General features: G+C 43.8%; 1 protein-coding gene across 1 annotated transcript in view; it reads right to left on the bottom strand.

The window, feature by feature from the left end:
• Positions 1-10,628: 10,628 nt before the first annotated feature.
• COL8A2 (collagen type VIII alpha 2 chain) overlaps positions 10,629-18,811 on the bottom strand; it is a 351,712-nt gene continuing 343,529 nt past the window's right edge. Inside the window, exon 4 of the mRNA XM_075336033.1 lies at positions 10,629-17,754. Coding sequence (XP_075192148.1) covers positions 15,833-17,754 — 1,922 coding nt within the window. The 3' untranslated portion in view covers positions 10,629-15,832. The remainder of the gene's footprint in view (positions 17,755-18,811) is intronic.

Below are 18,811 nucleotides of genomic sequence, written 5' to 3'. Positions count from 1 at the left end.
CACCGGCTGTGCCAGCCAATCCCTGCATGTGGACTGACTCTGTATGTGCCCGAGCATCTCGCCGGTAAATGGCGCGTGTCAAGTATACTGAGTACTGAGATGCTTGGGCGAGATGCACTGACAGGACCTAACATGACGTCATAGCCATGTAACCAGTCTGTAACCAACGAGGTAATACAACATTTACACGTGACTGGTCACATGGCTATGACATAACAAAAGGTCCTATCGTCAGTGCTGGTTACCGGGAGGGCACAGTGATGATGGAAAGCAGAAGCGGAGGGAGACAGAGTCTGCAGGATGGGTCGCGGGACCTGTAAGTATAATGACAATGTTTATTATTAACTGTATTCATTATTTTACAGCCCCCCCACCCCATTCCATAACTGTAAAGTCCAAGTTTGGTGTTCGGATGCAAGTTCGCGTTGTCTCAGAACTCGAACTTTTTAAAATGTCGCCCGAACACGAACATCGGGGGGTTCGCCCATCACTATACATAATGATATATGTTTACTTTTTTGTATTGAATTACTGAAATAAATTAAATTTTGATGATATTCTAATTTATGGAGATGCACTTGTATGTATTCACCTTTGGGCTCTCTAGAAATCTATTGTCCAGTGTACCTATATTATGGTTCAGACTTTATACACTCATCAGTCTTATTATACAATCTATATATATAATTGCCTTATTCTGTCTGTCTGTCTGTCTGTCTTGCTCCAAAATTGTGTCCTTACGGTGACACAAAGCTGATTGGCCGCTGGGCTTGCCATGGCCCCGCCCCCCCGCATGGATTGGCCGCTCGCCCCGGCAACTCGCCCACGCCCCGCCCCCTCACGCAATGCACACTCGCTCTGGCCCCGCCCCCCGCACGCATTCCCCTAACCGACCGACACGGAGACACGACTCCCAGGTGAGTACTGTACCCCCGGGAGCCCACATCAGCGTACGCCGCCAACCCAGCCGACACATACCCTTGCATTGCTGGGGTTGCCGCCGTATGCTGGTGTGGGCTCCCGTGCGAGCGGGGAACGGGATATGCTGGTAACCATGGTAGCATAGTTACCAGCGCATCAAGGTCCTGCAGCGGCGGAACATACACACTTGCACGCACACACACACACATCAGATCACACTCACTCTCACACACACCTCACACACACATCACATCGCATCCACACACTCACAACATCCTGGGATATCGCTTGCTTCTCGGCGGAGATACTGTGCAGTGAACTTCCAGGACCTGCCGGAGGATTACATGGCCAGAAGCATGTGGTATCTCTGGATGTTGTGAGTGTGAGCGCATATGTGCAATATCGTCAATGTGTGTGTGCGTGAGTGTATGCGATCGGGTGTGTGTGAGTGTATGCGATCGGGTGTGTGTGAGTGTATGCGATCGGGTGTGTGTGAGTGTATGCGATCGGGTGTGTGTGAGTGTATGCGATTGGGTGTGTGTGACTGTATGCGATCGTGTGTGTGTGTGTGTGTGTATGTGTGTGTGTGCGATCGGATCTGTGTCAGCAGAGGAGCACGGCGTGCTGGAGGAGGCTGGGAGGAGAGAGGCTGATCCTGGGGAAGGCTGGGAGGGGGAGGCTGAGAGAAGAGAGGCTGATGCTGGGGGAGGCTCAGGCTGGGGTAGGCTGGGAGGAGAGAGGCTGATGCTGGGGACAGAAAAGGCTGATGCTGGGAGGAGAGAGGCTGATGCTGGGAGGAGAGAGGCTGATGCTGGGAGGAGAGAGGCTGATGCTGGGAGGAGAGAGGCTGATCCTGGGGAAGGCTGGGAGAGGGAGGCTGAGAGAAGAAAGGCTGATGCTGGGGGAGGCTCAGGCTGGGGTAGGCTGGGAGGAGAGAGGCTGATGCTGGGGACAGAAAAGGCTGATGCTGGGAGGAGAGAGGCTGATGCTGGGAGGAGAGAGGCTGATGCTGGGAGGAGAGAGGCTGATGCTGGGTGGAGAGAGGCTGATCCTGGGGAAGGCTGGGAGAGGGAGGCTGAGAGAAGAAAGGCTGATGCTGGGGGAGGCTGGGGTAGGCTGGGAGGAGAGAGGCTGATGCTAGGGACAGAAAAGGCTGATGCTGGGAGGAGAGAGGCTGATGCTGGGAGGAGAGAGGCTGATGCTGCGGGCAGAGAGGCTGATGCTGCGGGCAGAGAGGCTGATGCTGGTGCAGCATGGGGGATGGAGCACGATGGGGGGTGCGCAGAATGGGGGATGGAGCACGATGGGGAGTGCGCAGCATGGGGAATGGAGCACGTTTGGGAGTGCGCAGCATGGCGGATGGACCACGTTTGGGAGTGCGCAGCATGGGGGAAGGAGCACGTTTGGGAGTGCGCAGCATGGCGAATGGACCACGTTTGGGAGTGCGCAGCATGGCGGATGGAGCACGTTTGGGAGTGCGCAGCATGGCGGATGGAGCACGTTTGGGAGTGCACAGCATGGCGGATGGAGCACGTTTGGGAGTGCGCAGCATGCCGGATGGAGCACGTTTGGGAGTGCACAGCATAGCGGATGGACCACGTTTGGGAGTGCGCAGCATGGCGGATGGACCACGTTTGGGAGTGCGCATCATGGCGGATGGAGCACGTTTGGGAGTGCGCAGCATGGCGGATGGAGCACGTTTGGGAGTGCGCAGCATGGCGGATGGAGCACGTTTGGGAGTGCGCAGCATGGCGGATGGAGCACGTTTGGGAGTGCGCAGCATGGCGGATGGTGCACGATGGGGAGTGCGCAGTATGGCGGATGGAGCACGTTTGGGAGTGCGCAGTATGGCGGATGGAGCACGTTGGGGAGTGTGCAGCATGGCGGATGGAGCACGTTTGGGAGTGCGCATCATGGCAGATGGACCACGTTTGGGAGTGCGCAGCATGGCGGATGGAGCACGTTTGGGAGTGTGCAGCATGGCGGATGGAGCACGTTTGGGAGTGCGCAGCATGGCGGATGGAGCACGATGGGGGGTGCGCAGCATGGCGGATGGAGCACGTTTGGGAGTGCGCAGCATGGCGGATGGAGCACGTTTGGGAGTGCGCAGCATGGCGGATGGAGCACGATGGGGAGTGCGCAGCATGGCGGATGGAGCACGTTTGGGAGTGCGCAGCATGGGGGATGCAGCACGATGGGGAGTGCGCAGTATGGCGGATGGAGCACGTTTGGGAGTGCGCAGCATGGCGGATGGACCACGTTTGGGAGTGCGCAGCATGGCGGATGGAGCACGATGGGGAGTGCGCAGCATGGGGGATGGAGCACGATGGGGGGTGCGCAGCATGGGGGATGGAGCACGATGGGAGGTGCACACCTCCCCCCAACACACACACACGCGCACTGCACAACACACACACACACTGGGAACCACAAACACCGCCCTACACAGACACCCACACACACAGACAACGCTGCACACACACAACACCCAACACAGAAACACCGCGGCATACATAAATATACGCACATACCGCACAACACACACATTGCACAAAACATACCTCCCCCAAAACACACCACACACACACAAACCGCGAAACACACACACACACACACACAACGCTACAGACACACAGCACTCCACAAACAACGCAACACACGCAACACACATACAACACCTCTCTCACCCCCCGCCACACCCAGACAACACCCAGAACATGTACAGCGCCCTACACAAACACTTGGTAACTACACACAACAACATCTATATATATATATATATATATATATATATATATAACAAAAATCATACATGAACTACACAATACATAAATTCTAGAATACCCGATGCGTAGAATCGGGCCACCTTCTAGTATTACATATTTATGTTGCTATATGTATGAATGCATGTGCAGTAAATTCGGGTTTTTGATTCTACATATGCACATTCATAAGGACATTTTTTTGCATTGTCTAATTAGATCGTACCCCTGAGGAAGAAATAAAAATACCTCTTCTGTGAAGTTGGCTTTATGTGTATTCTGCCTTCCAGATGCTTCTAGATTTTCAGGATCTCAGTGTATTGTTACATACCGTACATCTCTCCGTTGACTCTCAGGACTAAAAATATTCGATTTTAATGCCATAACCCACAGTCTCCAGCATCCCTCCAAGTCATGTATTGCAGGCAGCTGGAAAGCTATGTAAACGGTGTCAGACTTGTAATGGATCTGTCTAATTGTAAAACAATCTCAAAATTACATTACACCGCTCTAAAGTGGTTCCAAGTGGCAGATCAAACACAGCAAAGAAAATAACCGCTGAACACTTGATTTGTTTGACTTAAGTTTATATGTGGATAGTTTATGTGCAAGAGAAAAATGACAATGGGCTATGTTGTCAGAAGCTAAGCCAACTGAAAAGTATGATACTTTGGTAACATGGGAAAGCTGAGCAAGACAGAATACATTTTATTCTGGACGCACCTATGTAGAGTTGGGCTAATTAACATTTGTGCAGAAATATCTTCTATGCATTTTATTGGCTACTCAATCATTTTTTTTTTATCAAGCATTAGCACACTTGCCGTTGTTGTCCATACTAGTTTGGAAAAAAGGATGCATTGGTTCGGAGGCTACACCATACCTACTCAAAGTACCATGCCAGCATATTTGGTAAAAGACACAGATCCATGAAGCTCTATTTCTACAGTATTTATCTGGTCGAAGACAAAATTGCCCAATGACGCAAGTGCCAAATGTCCATTATTATAAAAAAAAAATCATTCTTCAAATATAGAAATCAGAATTTGTCGACAGTAGCCATAATTTGTGATACTATGTTTTTCAAGAAAACCAAACTCTTCTTTAATGGCAGATTCACTCTGTGGTAGAGGGTTCCATAGTCTCTTTGTTCTGAATACAGTCTTGGGTATGAGTAGATTATTAGACAGATGTCTATGATATCTTTATACTTGAGTATATTTATACATATGTTTCTATATGGTTTCTTTATTAGACTAATTGTTCTTTTCAAACAACAAAAAAACCCAAGTCTGTTGATTTCTATTAATTACTTTGGTCATCCTCTTTTATTCCTTTTCCAGTTGAGCCATGTCTAATTTGTACACAGATGCCCAAACCTGTTCACACTAGTTCATATGTAGTCTGCCTAGTGCTCCATATAACAACAAAAATACCAACAAAATGATATCGTCATCATGCACATTTAGGTGGTCCCCTGTTATATGTTCCATGATTTTATGAGTGTTTGCTGCAGCTACCATGTACTAGTCGCTAAACTTAAATTTACTGTCCACCAATTTCCCCAGGTTTCTATAAGTCTCTGTTTTATATTACCATAGCAATTAATTTTGAAATTTTAAAATGTTCTCGTCCCAAACTTTACATTTATCTACAATAAACCAGAGTTTTGTATTAAACTACCGGATATTCAGTTGTGGCTAAAAGTTTTGAGACTGACACAAATTTTGGTTTTCACATAGTTTGCTTCTTCAATGTTTTTAGATCTTTTAGTCAGTTGTGTCTATGATTACTGAAGTATATTTTCATAAGTTTTTACACTTTTATTGACCCATCACGTTTACGACTCAATATATACACTTTATTATTAAAGACTTCTACAGTTCGTCCTGACATGCTGGATATCGGCTTCTGGGCCAAATCCTAACTGGTGTCAACCAATCCTTGTCTAATCAGTGCTTGGAGTTTATCACAATTTGTGTGTTTTTGTTTTTCCACCTGCTTTTTGAGGATTCACCATTCTCAATAGTCTCACTGTAATACCTTTTCTTCTACATTCTTACAGATGACCCAGTCTGAAGGGAGGAATATCTTTACCCCAGTCCTTTGCTATTCAATTCCTTTACTTTCTGCAAAGTTATGTTCTCTAATAAAGCCCACTTCAGCCTGTTTTGGACATCTAGAAGAATTATTGTCTGGAGAAGAATAGTCCTGAGTCATGCCGACAGTAAAGCATCCTGAGAAATGAAGGGCGAGCAGTACAATGCTCGGCACTTGGTACTCGAAATGATCAGTGAACACTACAGTGTTCAAGTGCTTGTTACTCGAGTCAAGCTGGTCAGACTCTTGGGTGGGCTCAACTGGAGAAACAAGTATTATGGAAGTCAATGATTGGCCTGTTCGACTCTCCACCCATATAGAGTCAGCCATAAACAGAGCATTTAGTGAAGCAAGCCTGTGCTGTGTGTTCATTGCTTCATGAACAACACATCCAAGCACCTCCGATACTCTGCTGAGCACAGCGAGTACGCGATAACTCCAATGCTTGATCGAGTACTGAGCAGTGCCGAACACGCTCGCTCGTCATTAACCCTGACCTGAGAGCATTCATGTGTGGGGTTTCTTTTCATCCATGGGAGAGAGATAACTCCAATTTTACTGCCAGTAATCAAATCTTCCAAGATTAACCGCCAAGCAATTTTTGTGATGAACAATTTTTTCCAGCATTATGGAGCACAATGTCACAAGGCAGAAGTGATAAGTAAGTGGCTTGGAGAATAAAGCATTGATGTTTTGATCCATGGTCAAGAGAACTCTACAGATATCAATCACTTTAAGAACTAGTGGTCAGTCCTCAAGAGCGAGCGGACAAACAAAAAAACAGAAATTCTGATAAACTCCAAATACTGATGAGGCAAGAATGGGTAGCGTTCAATATTCTCATAAGCTAAAATTCAGTATGCCAAGGCGGATCACAGAAGTCCTGATAGTAAGAGTCAACAATGAGTCATTACATAAACTTGATGTATTTATCAGTAAAAGTTCAGTAACCACACAAATATCTGACTAAAAAATTTAAAAATACTGCAACAGATAACTTTGTGGAAACTTTTTTTTAGGTAGTCTCAAAACCTTTTTCCATGACTGCATAGTATCTTTACATGAAATGTATGGACCCCAATTCATTAGATTCACAAAGTTACTAACAATGTTTTTTTTAATTTTTATTGCTAAAATTAAATGCAATGGTACAGCGAACTAATACAGTGGATATGAGGAGTTTTAATTTTCATCGCAACTATCTGGATATGATCAACATTCAACAAATCTACAATATTTATTGGCTTTACTGTAATATAAAATGACAACCACTGTGCAAGAATACCTATGGTTCTTTTCAGTAAAAAGGAATTTGTGTATTCAATCTATAGTATATTTAATTTATATATTAAATATAGTATATTTACACATACTTTGAAAGATAACAAAACTTAAGCAATTAAGACATACTCCTTATCTATAGCTTTGCATATTTCTAGTTGAACCCTCACAATCATTCTTTATATTGTGTGTTGCCATTGTAGCGCTAATTATGTTTCACTGGGCTTAACCCCTTCAGCCCCCGGGCACTTTCCGTTTTTGCGTTTTTGTTTTTTGCTCCCCTTCTTCCGAGAGGCGTAACTTTTTTATTTTTCCATCAATCTTGCCATATGAGGGCTTGTTTTTTGCGGGACGAGTTGTAATTTTAAACGAAACCATAAGTTTTACCATATAGTGTACTGGAAAACGGCAAAAAAATTCCAAGTGCGAAAAAATTGCAAAAAAAGTGGGATTGTACAATAGTTTTTGGGATATTTTATTCACCGTGTTCACTATATGGTAAAACTGATGTGTGGGTATGATGCCTCAGGTCAGTGCGAGTTTGTAGACACCAAACATGTATAGGTTTACTTGTATCTAAGGGGTTAAAAAAATTCACAAGCTTGTCCAAAAAACGTGGCGCACGTTTTGCGCCATTTTCCAAAACCCCTAGCGTTCTCATTTTTCAGAATCTGAGGCTCAGTGATAGCTTATTTTTTGCGTCTCGACCTGACGTTCTTAACGGTACCATTTTTGCGCAGATGCTATGTTTTGATCGCCTGTTATTGCATTTTGCGCAAAATTTGCGGCGACCAAAAAACGTAATTTTGGCGTTTGGAATTTTTTTGCCGCTACGCCGTTTACTGATCAGATTCATTGATTTTATATTTTGATAGATCGGGCATTTCTGAACTCGGCGATACCAAATATGTGTGTATTTTTTATTTTTTTAACCCTTTAATTTTCAATGGGGTGAAAGGGGGGTGATTTGAACTTTTAGGTTTTTCTATTTTTTTTTATTTTTTAAAACTTTTTTTTTACTTTTTTTTTTTATTTTACTAGTCCCCCTAGGGGGCTATTGCGATCAGCAATCCGATCGCTCTGCACTATCTGCAGATCTCAGCTACAGAGCTGAGAACTGCAGATTTGCTGCTTCACTTTCAATGCCGGCTGTATTCCGGCATTGAGAGGAAGTGACTCATGTTAGCTACAGGGGTCATCACATGACCCTGTGCTACCATGGCAACCGCCGAAAGTCACGTGATCATGTCACGTGACTTCCGGTGGGGGCGGGGTAAGTCACTGTCATGGCGCGCCCATGTACATATCGCTGCCAAGACTTTGGCAGCGAAATGTAAGGGGTTAATGGCCGCGGGTGGAAGCGATTCCACCCGCGGCTAGCAGGCACACATATCAGCTGTTGATAACAGCTGATAAGTGCGCGTCTCGCCGCCGCCCGCCGGCGGCAGGGGGCGGGGCTTACCGGCACACGATCCATGACGTATCTAGTACATCATGGGTCGTTAAGGGGTTAAAGGCTATGGATATCATTGACAATGAAAACATTATTTTTAGATATGTTAGTGGTCTTACCTTTAGTTAACCCCTTAACGACCGCGGGCAGTAAAATTACGTATTAGCGGTCATAACGTTACTGCCCGCTGTCTGCCGGCAGCAGCATGCTGCGATCGGCACACATCTCAGCTGATTTTCACAGCTGAGATGTGTACCTGCTAGGCACGAGCAGAATCGTTATCTGCTCGTGCCGTTTAACCCCTGAAATGGCGCTGTCAATATGTGACAACGCCATTATAAACGCGATCGCAGTAGAGTTTTACTTACCGCCCGATACCGGAAGTCACGTGACATGATCACGTGACTTCCGGTGGTTGTCATGGTAGCACAGGGTCATGTGATGACTCCTGTGCTAGACATGAACCACTTTCACTTTCGCTTTCTACGGAGGCCAGGGAGGCAGGAAGTGCACGTATCTGCTGTTTACAGTTGTGTAGCTGTGATCAGCAGATAGTGCAGAGCGTTCGGATTGCTGATCGCAATAGCCCCCTCAGGGGGACTAGTAAAATAAAAAAATAAAGTAAAAAAAAAAGTTTTAAAAAATTAAAAAAAAAAACAAAAAACCTAAAAGTTCAAATCACCCCCCTTTCCCCCCATTGAAAATTAAAGGGTTAAAAAAATAAAAAATATACACACATTTGGTATCGCCGCGTTCAGAAACGCCCGATCTATCAAAATATAAAATCAATTAATCTGATCAGTAAACGGCGTGGCGGCAAAAAAATTCCAAATGCCAAAATGACGGTTTTTTGTCGCCACAACTTTTGCGCAAAATGCAATAACAGGCAATTAAAACGTAGCATCTGTGCAAAAATGGTACTGTTAAAAGCGTCACTGAGCCATAGATCCTGAAAAATGAGAACGCTACAGGTCACGGAATATGGCGTAAAACGTGCGCCACTTTTTTCAGACAAACGTCCGAATTTCTTTTAACCCCTTATATAAAAGTAAACCTATATATGTTTGGTGTCTACGAACTCGCACTCACCTGAGGCATCATACCCAAATATCAGTTTTACCATACAGTGAACACAGTGAATAAAATATCTCAAAAACAATAGTGCTATCGCACTTTTTTTGCAATTTTTTTGCATTTGGAATTTTTTTGCCGTTTTCCAGTACACTATATGGTAAAACCTATGGTTTCATTTAAAAGTACAGCTCGTTCCACAAAAAATGAGCCCTCACATGACCATATTGACTGAAAAATAAAAAAGTTACGTCTCTCAGAAAAAGAATGGCGAAAAAAAAAACGGAAAGCGAAAAATCGGCTGGTCGTGAAGGGGTTAATAAAATTGCACTAAGTTTTAGTCTGCAATCTGCATTACTCCATTCATTTTCAGAATTTGCAGCTTAATCAAAGTTTTAGGGGTTTTTTTTGTCTTGTCAAAGTGTTTCTCCCATAAATATAGACTGGATGTGAGATTGGTCTGTGTTCAGGGTGCTCTAATGCTGGACTTTTTCAACTGCTTGTGCTTTCCTACTCATCTGTATTGTTTTCTCTGCCCTCCATAAGTCTATAGATACTGTCTCCTCTCTACAGAACTCTGCACACTATATAACACTCTCCCTTTAACATGTTTGCAAATGCACAGAACTTGATAAAAAAAAAACCTTAAGACTCTTCAGCAGCAAAATAGTAAAAATGTAAAAATTTATAAAATAATAGAATATTTTTCATGATGACTATTTTGCAATTAAGAAGCAAATAAACATAAAAATGTGCAAAGTTTACTTATCCCTTTTTTCACAACCTCATGCTGACGTTAATTGCATATTTCCTCCGCTTACTGTATAAATGAGACTGTCACTCAGGGGTCCATTTTTATTTATCAGACTTTTCTTACCTCGACTGATGAGGCAATTTCCTTCTTCTGAGTAGAAACACAAACACATAAAAGCCATGCAGTCACACGTAAAGCACACACGTGAAGACGGAGCTCACAGCCGCCCACATCTATCCTGCACACCTCATTCCTTCAAATAAAACCGCAGACAAGACAGAGTTCAGATATTTTATTAGGAAACTGTCTCTATGTTATCCAGTCAGCAAAACATAGGCAGTCAGCTCTGGCTGGACAGGAAAACCCCCCCAATAGAAATCCTGTTTCAGCCACCCAGAAAGAGGCCCCTTAGAATAAGCAGAACAGGGCAAATCCCCAGCAGAACCCCATCCATATTGCTGTGTCAGACAACAGATTCTAGAGTTCTGCTGAGCTTCTCTTTACCTTGTTATTCAACCTATTACTTTAATTGGCTTTCTTAGAAATGTTCAATTTATAATTGCCCTAATATTTTTGATGGAATCAGAACAAGTATTACTACTTGTTGGGAGCAGATTCAAGTAATATATTTGTCTGTTTGATTAATGATGGTTGATTATTACTTGGCAAGAGCAAACCCTAAAAGAGTTCGCGTAGTGCAGCTTTGATGACAGTCTTATCATTATTGTTCGTGCCATAAAACACTTTTTTGTCTGCGATGGAAAAGTTACCAGACTGTCTAGACAAATAATCCTTTTTATTTCTTGAGAAGTAACAAATATATCATCAATATCCAAACAGTTGTGTGGGGAGACGTGGGATACAGAAATGTTAAGGTGATGTATAGATGGTCATTGTTCACATTGAGAAGTACAGACTTAGCTGTGGAAAGAGATTCATTGTAGATTACTTCTCTTTCAATAATTAAAGTAAATTTTAAGAGGTTGTTTTAGATTAGAAACTGGAAATGAACGAACCTATTCGCAGGACCCTGGTCAAGTGACCAGATCGGTATACTGAACTGCGAACCTCCGCCTAGCTGACGGTATGCGCGGCATACTCCTGATTTGATTAGCCATCGTGGCGCAAGCATGATGAACACCAAAAGAGGAGAAGACGATTCCCGTCCACTGGCTGAAATTCTGACCTGACCAATGGACCAGGGTCCTGCAAATGTATTCACTTCTCTCTATTAAAAATAGAAATTTCTTATTTCCCAGAAACAGTGTCACTATTTCCATGGCTTGTGTTTGCAAGAATAGTGCTGTTTTTGCAAACAAAAGTGTACTGTTTCTCTCTAATCTTAGACAGCGCATTCAAAGTAGGGTTTCACTATTCTAAAACTGATGTCTTATCTCAAGGCAGACATGACACCTCCACCAACAAGCTGTAAACAGCTTCAGGGGTAACCGGATGTAAACAGTTGTACAGATGAACAGCACAGTCAACTGTTTATTGGACACTGCCAGGTACTGCAGTATACGGCTGGACTCACACGAGCGTATGGCATCTGATGCGAGAGCATCGGATGCGATATGCTAATGCCCCCTGGCTCAGGCTCTGCTGCGAGCCTGAGCCAAGTGTCATGCGACTGTAACCCGATCTTGCGATCGGGTCACAGCTGTGAAGCTGTGTGCGGGCGCTGCGGAGGAGAGGGAGGGGTTAATCCCCCCATCTCCTCCACTGTAAGCCTGTGCGTATATCGCACTGCACTGGGATAACATCCAAGTGCAGTCCGATGTATCTCTCGCATCCATTCACTTGAATGGGTGCGAGAGATACGGCGGTAGCAGCAAAACGCAGCATGCTGCCGCTTTTCTCGCATCCAGAATCTGGATGGGAGAAAAGCTGACCAACAGCTCAACCTCATTGCCTAACATTGGTCAGAATGCAATGCGAGAATTTCTCGCATTGCACTCGTCCGATTTTCACGCTCGTGTGAGCGTACCCTAAGGTTGGAATTCCACTTGCGTATGACTCGTGCGAGTCTCGCATTGGTATCACTGACACGGCCACACACTCTCCTGACAGGAGTGCCTCAGCTGCACAGAAATGCATGAAACTGACTCAGCATGCATTTTTGTGAGAGTGTGCGCCATGTCAGGTGATACAAATGCGAGACTTGCACGAGTCATACGCAAGTGGAGCCATACTCTAAAGCGGGCTTTACACGCTACGACATCGCTAATGCGGAGTCGTTGGGGTCACGGAATTCGTGACGCACATCCGGCCGCATTAGCGATGCCGTTGCGTGTGACATCGATTAGCGATTTTGCATCGTTGCAAAACAGTGCAAAATCGCTAATCGGCGACACGGGGGTCCATTCCCAATTATCGTTACTTCAGCAGTAACGAGGTTGTTCGTCGTTCCTGCGGCAGCACACATCGCTGCGTGTGACGCCGCAGGAGCGAGGAAACTCTCCCTACCTGCCTCCCGGCCGCTATGCGGAAGGAAGGAGGTGGGCGGGATGTTACGTCCCGCTCATCTCCGCCCCTCCGCTGCAATTTGGCGGCGGTTCAGTGACGTTTCAGTGACGTCGCTGTGACGCCGCATGGACCGCCCCCTTAGAAAGGAGGTGGTTCGCCCGTCACAGCGACGTCGCCGGACAGGTAAGTATGTGTGACGGCTGTGGGCGATGTTGTGCGGCACGGGCAGCGATATGCCCGTGTCGCGCAACAGATGGGGGCGGGTACCCACACTAGCGATATCGGGACCGATATCGCAGTGTGTAAAGTAGCCTTAAGGCTTAGCTTGAAAAAGAATGCGGGTTTACATTTGAAAAGTGTTGCCCTCTATGACTCATTGTTTTTGCCATATGATCCTCCCCGATGTATGCTGCAAATTTTAAAAGGATGAAATAGTCTTCACTTTTCTATTTGTTATCGGAAACTGAACTTACCATTCCTTTCTTCCCTGCAGAATAAGGCCCTGTGCACACATTGAGTATTTAGTGAGTTTTCACTTCAGTGTTTGTAAGGCCACTTGCACATTTTGGGTATTTGGGGAATTTTTACCTCGGTATTTGTAAGGCCACATGCTCACATTGGGTATTTGGTGAGGTTTTTATCTTAGTATTTGTAAGGCCCCATGCACACGTTTACCTCATTATTTGTAAGGCCACGAACAAATGTTGAGTATTTGGTGAGTTTTTACCTCACTATTTGTAAGGTGACGTGCACACGTTGGGTATTTGGTGAGGTTATACCTCAGTATATGTAAGGCCACTTATACAAGTTGAGTATTTGGTGAGTTTTTACCTCAGTATTTGTAAGGCCACATGCACACGTTCAGTATTTGGTGAGTTTTTACCTCAGTATTCATGAGGTCTTGTGCACATCTTGGGTATTTGGTGAGTTTTTTACCTCAGTATTTGTAAGGCCCCGTGCACACGTTGGGCATTTGGTGGTTTTGGCTTACAAATACTGAGGTAAAAACTCACCTAAAATGCAACGTGTGCTCGGGGCCTAACTCCTATGCCAACAAATTGGTGCAGATATGCAGTACCCAGCAATGACCACTAAACAGTCCTGAGAAAATGTCATCAATTTTATACTAGTGAAACACTCCTATAAAGTTTGGCAGTATTAAACTGCTAGTCACAAAGTAAGGCCGAAGTTCCACTTGCATATAACTCGTTCGAGTCTCGCATCAGCATCACCCGGCACGGCCGCACACTCTCTTGACAGGAGTGAGTCGGCTACATGTATTTCTATGCAGCTGATTTTTCGGAGAGTGTCAGGCTGTGCCGGGTGATGCCTATGCTAGACTCGCGTGTGTCATACGCAAGGGGAACTCCAGCCTAACAGAGCACTCTGTATAGAGGTGCATTTTAAAAACCATCATAAGTTAGGGGTACTTATGTTTAACCCGTGATCATTAACCACTTCTCTGCAAAATAACCCTGGTCACCCGGATGTTCACAGCCTGATTGTGCTTCAAGGAGGTTAATGTATATATGCACTATGACACATCTCCTTAACCCAAATACCATTACAGTTCAAGCATTATCAATACAAAATCCATTAATATTAGCAGGACAAAACAGGAATGATACTTGAAAAAAACAAAGATGCCATTTTGAGAATAATATTGCACTATATGAATATATAACATTGGTAAGTAGGGCGTAGCACCATTGCAAACAATTGGATAATAAAGTAAAAAAAAATATTACAATGAACAGTCATTTATTAAAAAAGGCAATGTATGGTGAAAAGAAACCAATGCTTCCTTCCCACTCAAAAATGTCATATCTTTAAAAATGTAAGCATCATATCATACAATGAATGGCAACCATGGAACAGCTACAACGTTTTCTGGCCGATGGATGAGGATGCTTTAGATCACATTCTTAGTTTCAATGTTGAATAAACATATAGCCAGTAAAAAAAAAGACTTCTATTAATGTTAAACCTGCAACTCTTCACTTATTGTGATACTGTTCAATATATGGGATTTCTCTGTAATAGTACTATATAATAGAAAGCAATAGGAATAGAAGTACCATGAATATGTCAGTGCATTATTGCATATGCTATGTATAAGGTGATTAAAGTTAACTTTACCATACATTACAGCTGTCCACAATAACATAAATTACGACAGGAATAGTAAATATCAGTTTGTAAAAGTGCCGGTTGGTCGTGGACAACTCCTAATTCATCAATTCATGGTTCCAGGAGGAAAATGCTTCGGAAATTACAGTACTTTGCTATATTTACTTTTCTAACAAGCATATCAGAACTTTCTCTAAGTTTGTTTAACTTGAAAAAAAATATTTTTATGTGATTCTAAAGTTGGTTATTAACTGTTATTGTGAGCCAACATGTGAAGAAGTGGCTAAAAGTAACTTACCGTCTTGGGAAAATACAAGTCAGCAGCTACTACTGTACAGAAGAAAGCCCTATCACACATACTCACAGTTTGTGTATCTCCTTAAACATTCTGCAAATTGGCTTTATTTCCTAGAAATGCTTCTATTGTCTTTGGATAGAAATGGTAGGAAACAACCGCAATAAGCATGTAATAGAGGCTATAAACAGAGTGCATAAAATTTTGAAACCATTATCAAACTGGCAAGGTCATCCTCATTACATTGTGTTGATGCAGTGTTTTACAACTAAAATACTATGCAACATATGTAGCAGTTACAGATAAATTATCAAAATATCCACAAAATAATCAATACTATGGAACATTTGAGGTTCCAATGAAATTCTAGGCTGTAGAAAACTAGTATAGCATAGTCATCTTGCCATAAGCTTGATGGTCCGCTCTGTTTTTATGTCACTGGGTGATAATGTGACTATTTTAGGTCTTGCTTAAACAAGTATCATGTCTTTTTTTCTCTCCCAGTGGATATATAAGTGTAGAAAGTCTTTTTTGTTGCTTTGCATGTAATTTTTAAAAGATAGTTTATCACTAGGGTCAGAAATGTTGTTGTGAGTCCATTATGTAGGACAAAGGAGGAATCCAGAGAATGAAGAATGAATGTACTCTGTTGAATATAACCCATTTGCTTGGTCTGAAGGCATCTGCACCCAAACTTGGTCATTTTCCTTGAGTTCTAACACGGCACTCCCAGAGGCTTGGTCCATATACCCTTTCTTGTATTCATCATATGTGTAAGTAGCAGGTACATTGTTTTTGTAAAGAGCAACCCAGATGTTGGTTCCTTTGATGTGGACATGGTAAGCAAAGTAATAAATTCCAGGAAGAGGACAAGTAAATATCCCAGTAAGAGGATTATAAGCATTATGGCCATTATACAAAGTCCGATCAAATTTGATTGGCATGCCAGAAGGAGGGAATGGTGTAGTTAAGATGGCAGTAAATGCTGGGGCTACTTTGGCAGAGAGTTCTCCAGTGCCATACTGAGGTTTTCCGGATTTTTCATTGCCTACTGTACCTCCTTCCACTCCTCCATCTGGCAAGTGCAAGCCAGCAATAGTGCCTTCACTATAAATTCCTGGTGGTCCTGGTGGGCCAGGTGGACCAGGTAGCCCAGGCTGGCCATTTAAACCAGGAGGCCCAGGAACCCCTGATGGTCCTATAGGGCCAATTAGTCCTGGCTCACCATTGATGCTCTTTCCAGGTAGCCCAGGGATACCAGGCTCTCCTTTTAAACCCGGTAACCCTTGTGGCCCAATTGGGCCAGATGATCCTTGTAGACCTGGAATACCAGCTGTACCTCTTGGACCTGGTTGTCCTAGAATTCCACCTTCTCCTTTTGGCCCTGGATTACCTACTTGACCTGGCAAACCTGGGAGTCCCATTAGCCCTCCCTCTCCTTTTGGCCCAATTGGCCCTGGAAGTCCTTTTAGACCTGGAAGTCCTCTCTCACCTGGAATACCTGGTTTACCTACAAATCCATTGGGGCCTTGACTTCCTGGGATGCCAGGTGCACCTGTTGGCCCAGTAGGCCCAATGTCACCTTTCAAGCCAGGCAAACCATTTTTCCCTGGCAATCCCATGGAACCTGGAAGTCCTGGAGGCCCTATAATACCTTGTGGTCCTTGATCACCTGGTTCACCATCAAACCCTGGCTCTCCTTTATCTCCGATTCCACCAGTTATTCCAGAAGGTCCTCTATCTCCCTTCAATCCAGGCAGACCTGGTTTTCCATAGCCTGGTGGCCCTGGTAGTCCTGGTAAGCCTCGTATACCGGGTTCCCCTTTAGCACCTAAAGGCCCTTGAAGTCCTGGCAATCCATCTAAACCTGGTTTACCAATTCCATCAATGCCAGGTTTACCTTGGAGGCCCTGAGGCCCAGGTGGACCAACAACCCCGGGTGGCCCAGGTGAACCAATATCGCCTTTATCTCCGGTGCCACCTGGTGATCCAACAAGTCCTGGTTTTCCATTACCTTGTGGACCTGGTGGGCCCATTGGCCCAGGTAGGCCCCCAGGACCACGAGTACCTGGCAGCCCTGGTTTTCCAAGTCCAGCTTCTCCTTTAATGCCTTTATCTCCACGAAGTCCTGGCTCACCTTTTGGACCAGGTTCACCTCTGACACCTGGCTGTCCTGGAGCACCTTGAACACCTGGTTTTCCATTTGATGAGATTCCTGAAGGTCCAGGAATTCCAGGAGATCCAGGCATTCCTCTAGGTCCTTGCTCTCCACTCATTCCAGGTTCTCCTTTTGTGCCAGGCAGACCCTTAGGCCCAATTTTGCCAGGCATACCTGGTAAACCTGATTTGCCAATGCTAGAAAAGCCAGGAGGACCAGCAGCCCCTGGCATTCCTTGTAATCCTGGTTTTCCTATTCCTGGCTTTCCGGGAGGTCCAGGAGGCCCAGGTGGTCCACGTGGACCAGGATTTCCAGCAGGTCCAGGTTCCCCTTTAAGGTCCATTGGTAGCATTGGAGGCATGTCTATAAAGATAAGACAAAAAAGGTGCTTGAGTATATATTTTCAGTATGTATATATCATCAGAATGTTTAACATTTTCAAATATTAAACACAAAAGCTTCCAATGTTAACTGATTCATTTAAGGTTTTCAAATTATTGTCCAGATTTTCATCACAACTATAGTTTAGTCTTATAAATTTTATACTTCGTTAAAATACAACAGCCTATATGACAGCTTAGATTTTAATGCAATACTTTTTTCAGTCATATCCTTTTTGCTCTTAAAGCATTTCTGTTGTTTTATGCTATTATTCAGAATAAGCTATCATGTATGTGTATATGAAGTATAACACTATTGTGTCATGTTATATAACTTTTGTGATGTTATATGAAGGTAAGTTTTCTAGGGGACCAGTCCTTAAATGTCCTTGATACTTTAAAATGCATGCTGAATTAATACTTTATATATGGCAATGTCTAAAGCGTATACGATATTGAAAGAAAATGGTAAATAAGCTAGATAATATATTTCATATTTTTCTCCATATTGGGGATTGGCAAAAGAATAGTCACCAATTTTCAAGCCAAATTAGTGGTGTTGAAAGCATTATTTCTAGAATGAAGAGAAAGCTGTTATTAGTATTGCATCACTGGATAAAGCAGATAGATACAATCATGGCCAGAAGTTTTGGCACCATTGAAATTGTTCCAGAAAATTAAGTATTTCTCCTAAAAAATTATTGCAATTACATGTTTTGTTATACACATGTTTATTTCCATTTGGGTGTATTGTAATAACACAAAAGAAGAGTGGAATAAAAGGCAAATTGTTCATAATTTCACACAAAACACCAAAAAGGGCCTGAACTTTTCCAAAAGTGCGGGTAAAAAACTTTGTTTAAAGCATGTGATGCTTGTTTAAACTCAACTGTTGCAAGTAACAGGTGTGGGTAATATGAAAATCATACCTGAAAGCAGATAAAAAGGGAGAAGCTGACTCAATCTTTGCATTGTGTCTTTGTGTGTGCCACACTACAAATGGAGAACAGACAGCGGAAAAGAGAACTATCTGAGGACTA

Source organism: Anomaloglossus baeobatrachus, chromosome 2 (genome assembly GCF_048569485.1).
Source record: "Anomaloglossus baeobatrachus isolate aAnoBae1 chromosome 2, aAnoBae1.hap1, whole genome shotgun sequence".
In the NCBI taxonomy this organism is placed as follows: Eukaryota; Metazoa; Chordata; class Amphibia; order Anura; family Aromobatidae; genus Anomaloglossus; species Anomaloglossus baeobatrachus.
The sequence above is the reverse complement of the archived record's forward strand: the minus strand, read 5'-3'. Positions and strand labels throughout refer to the sequence as shown.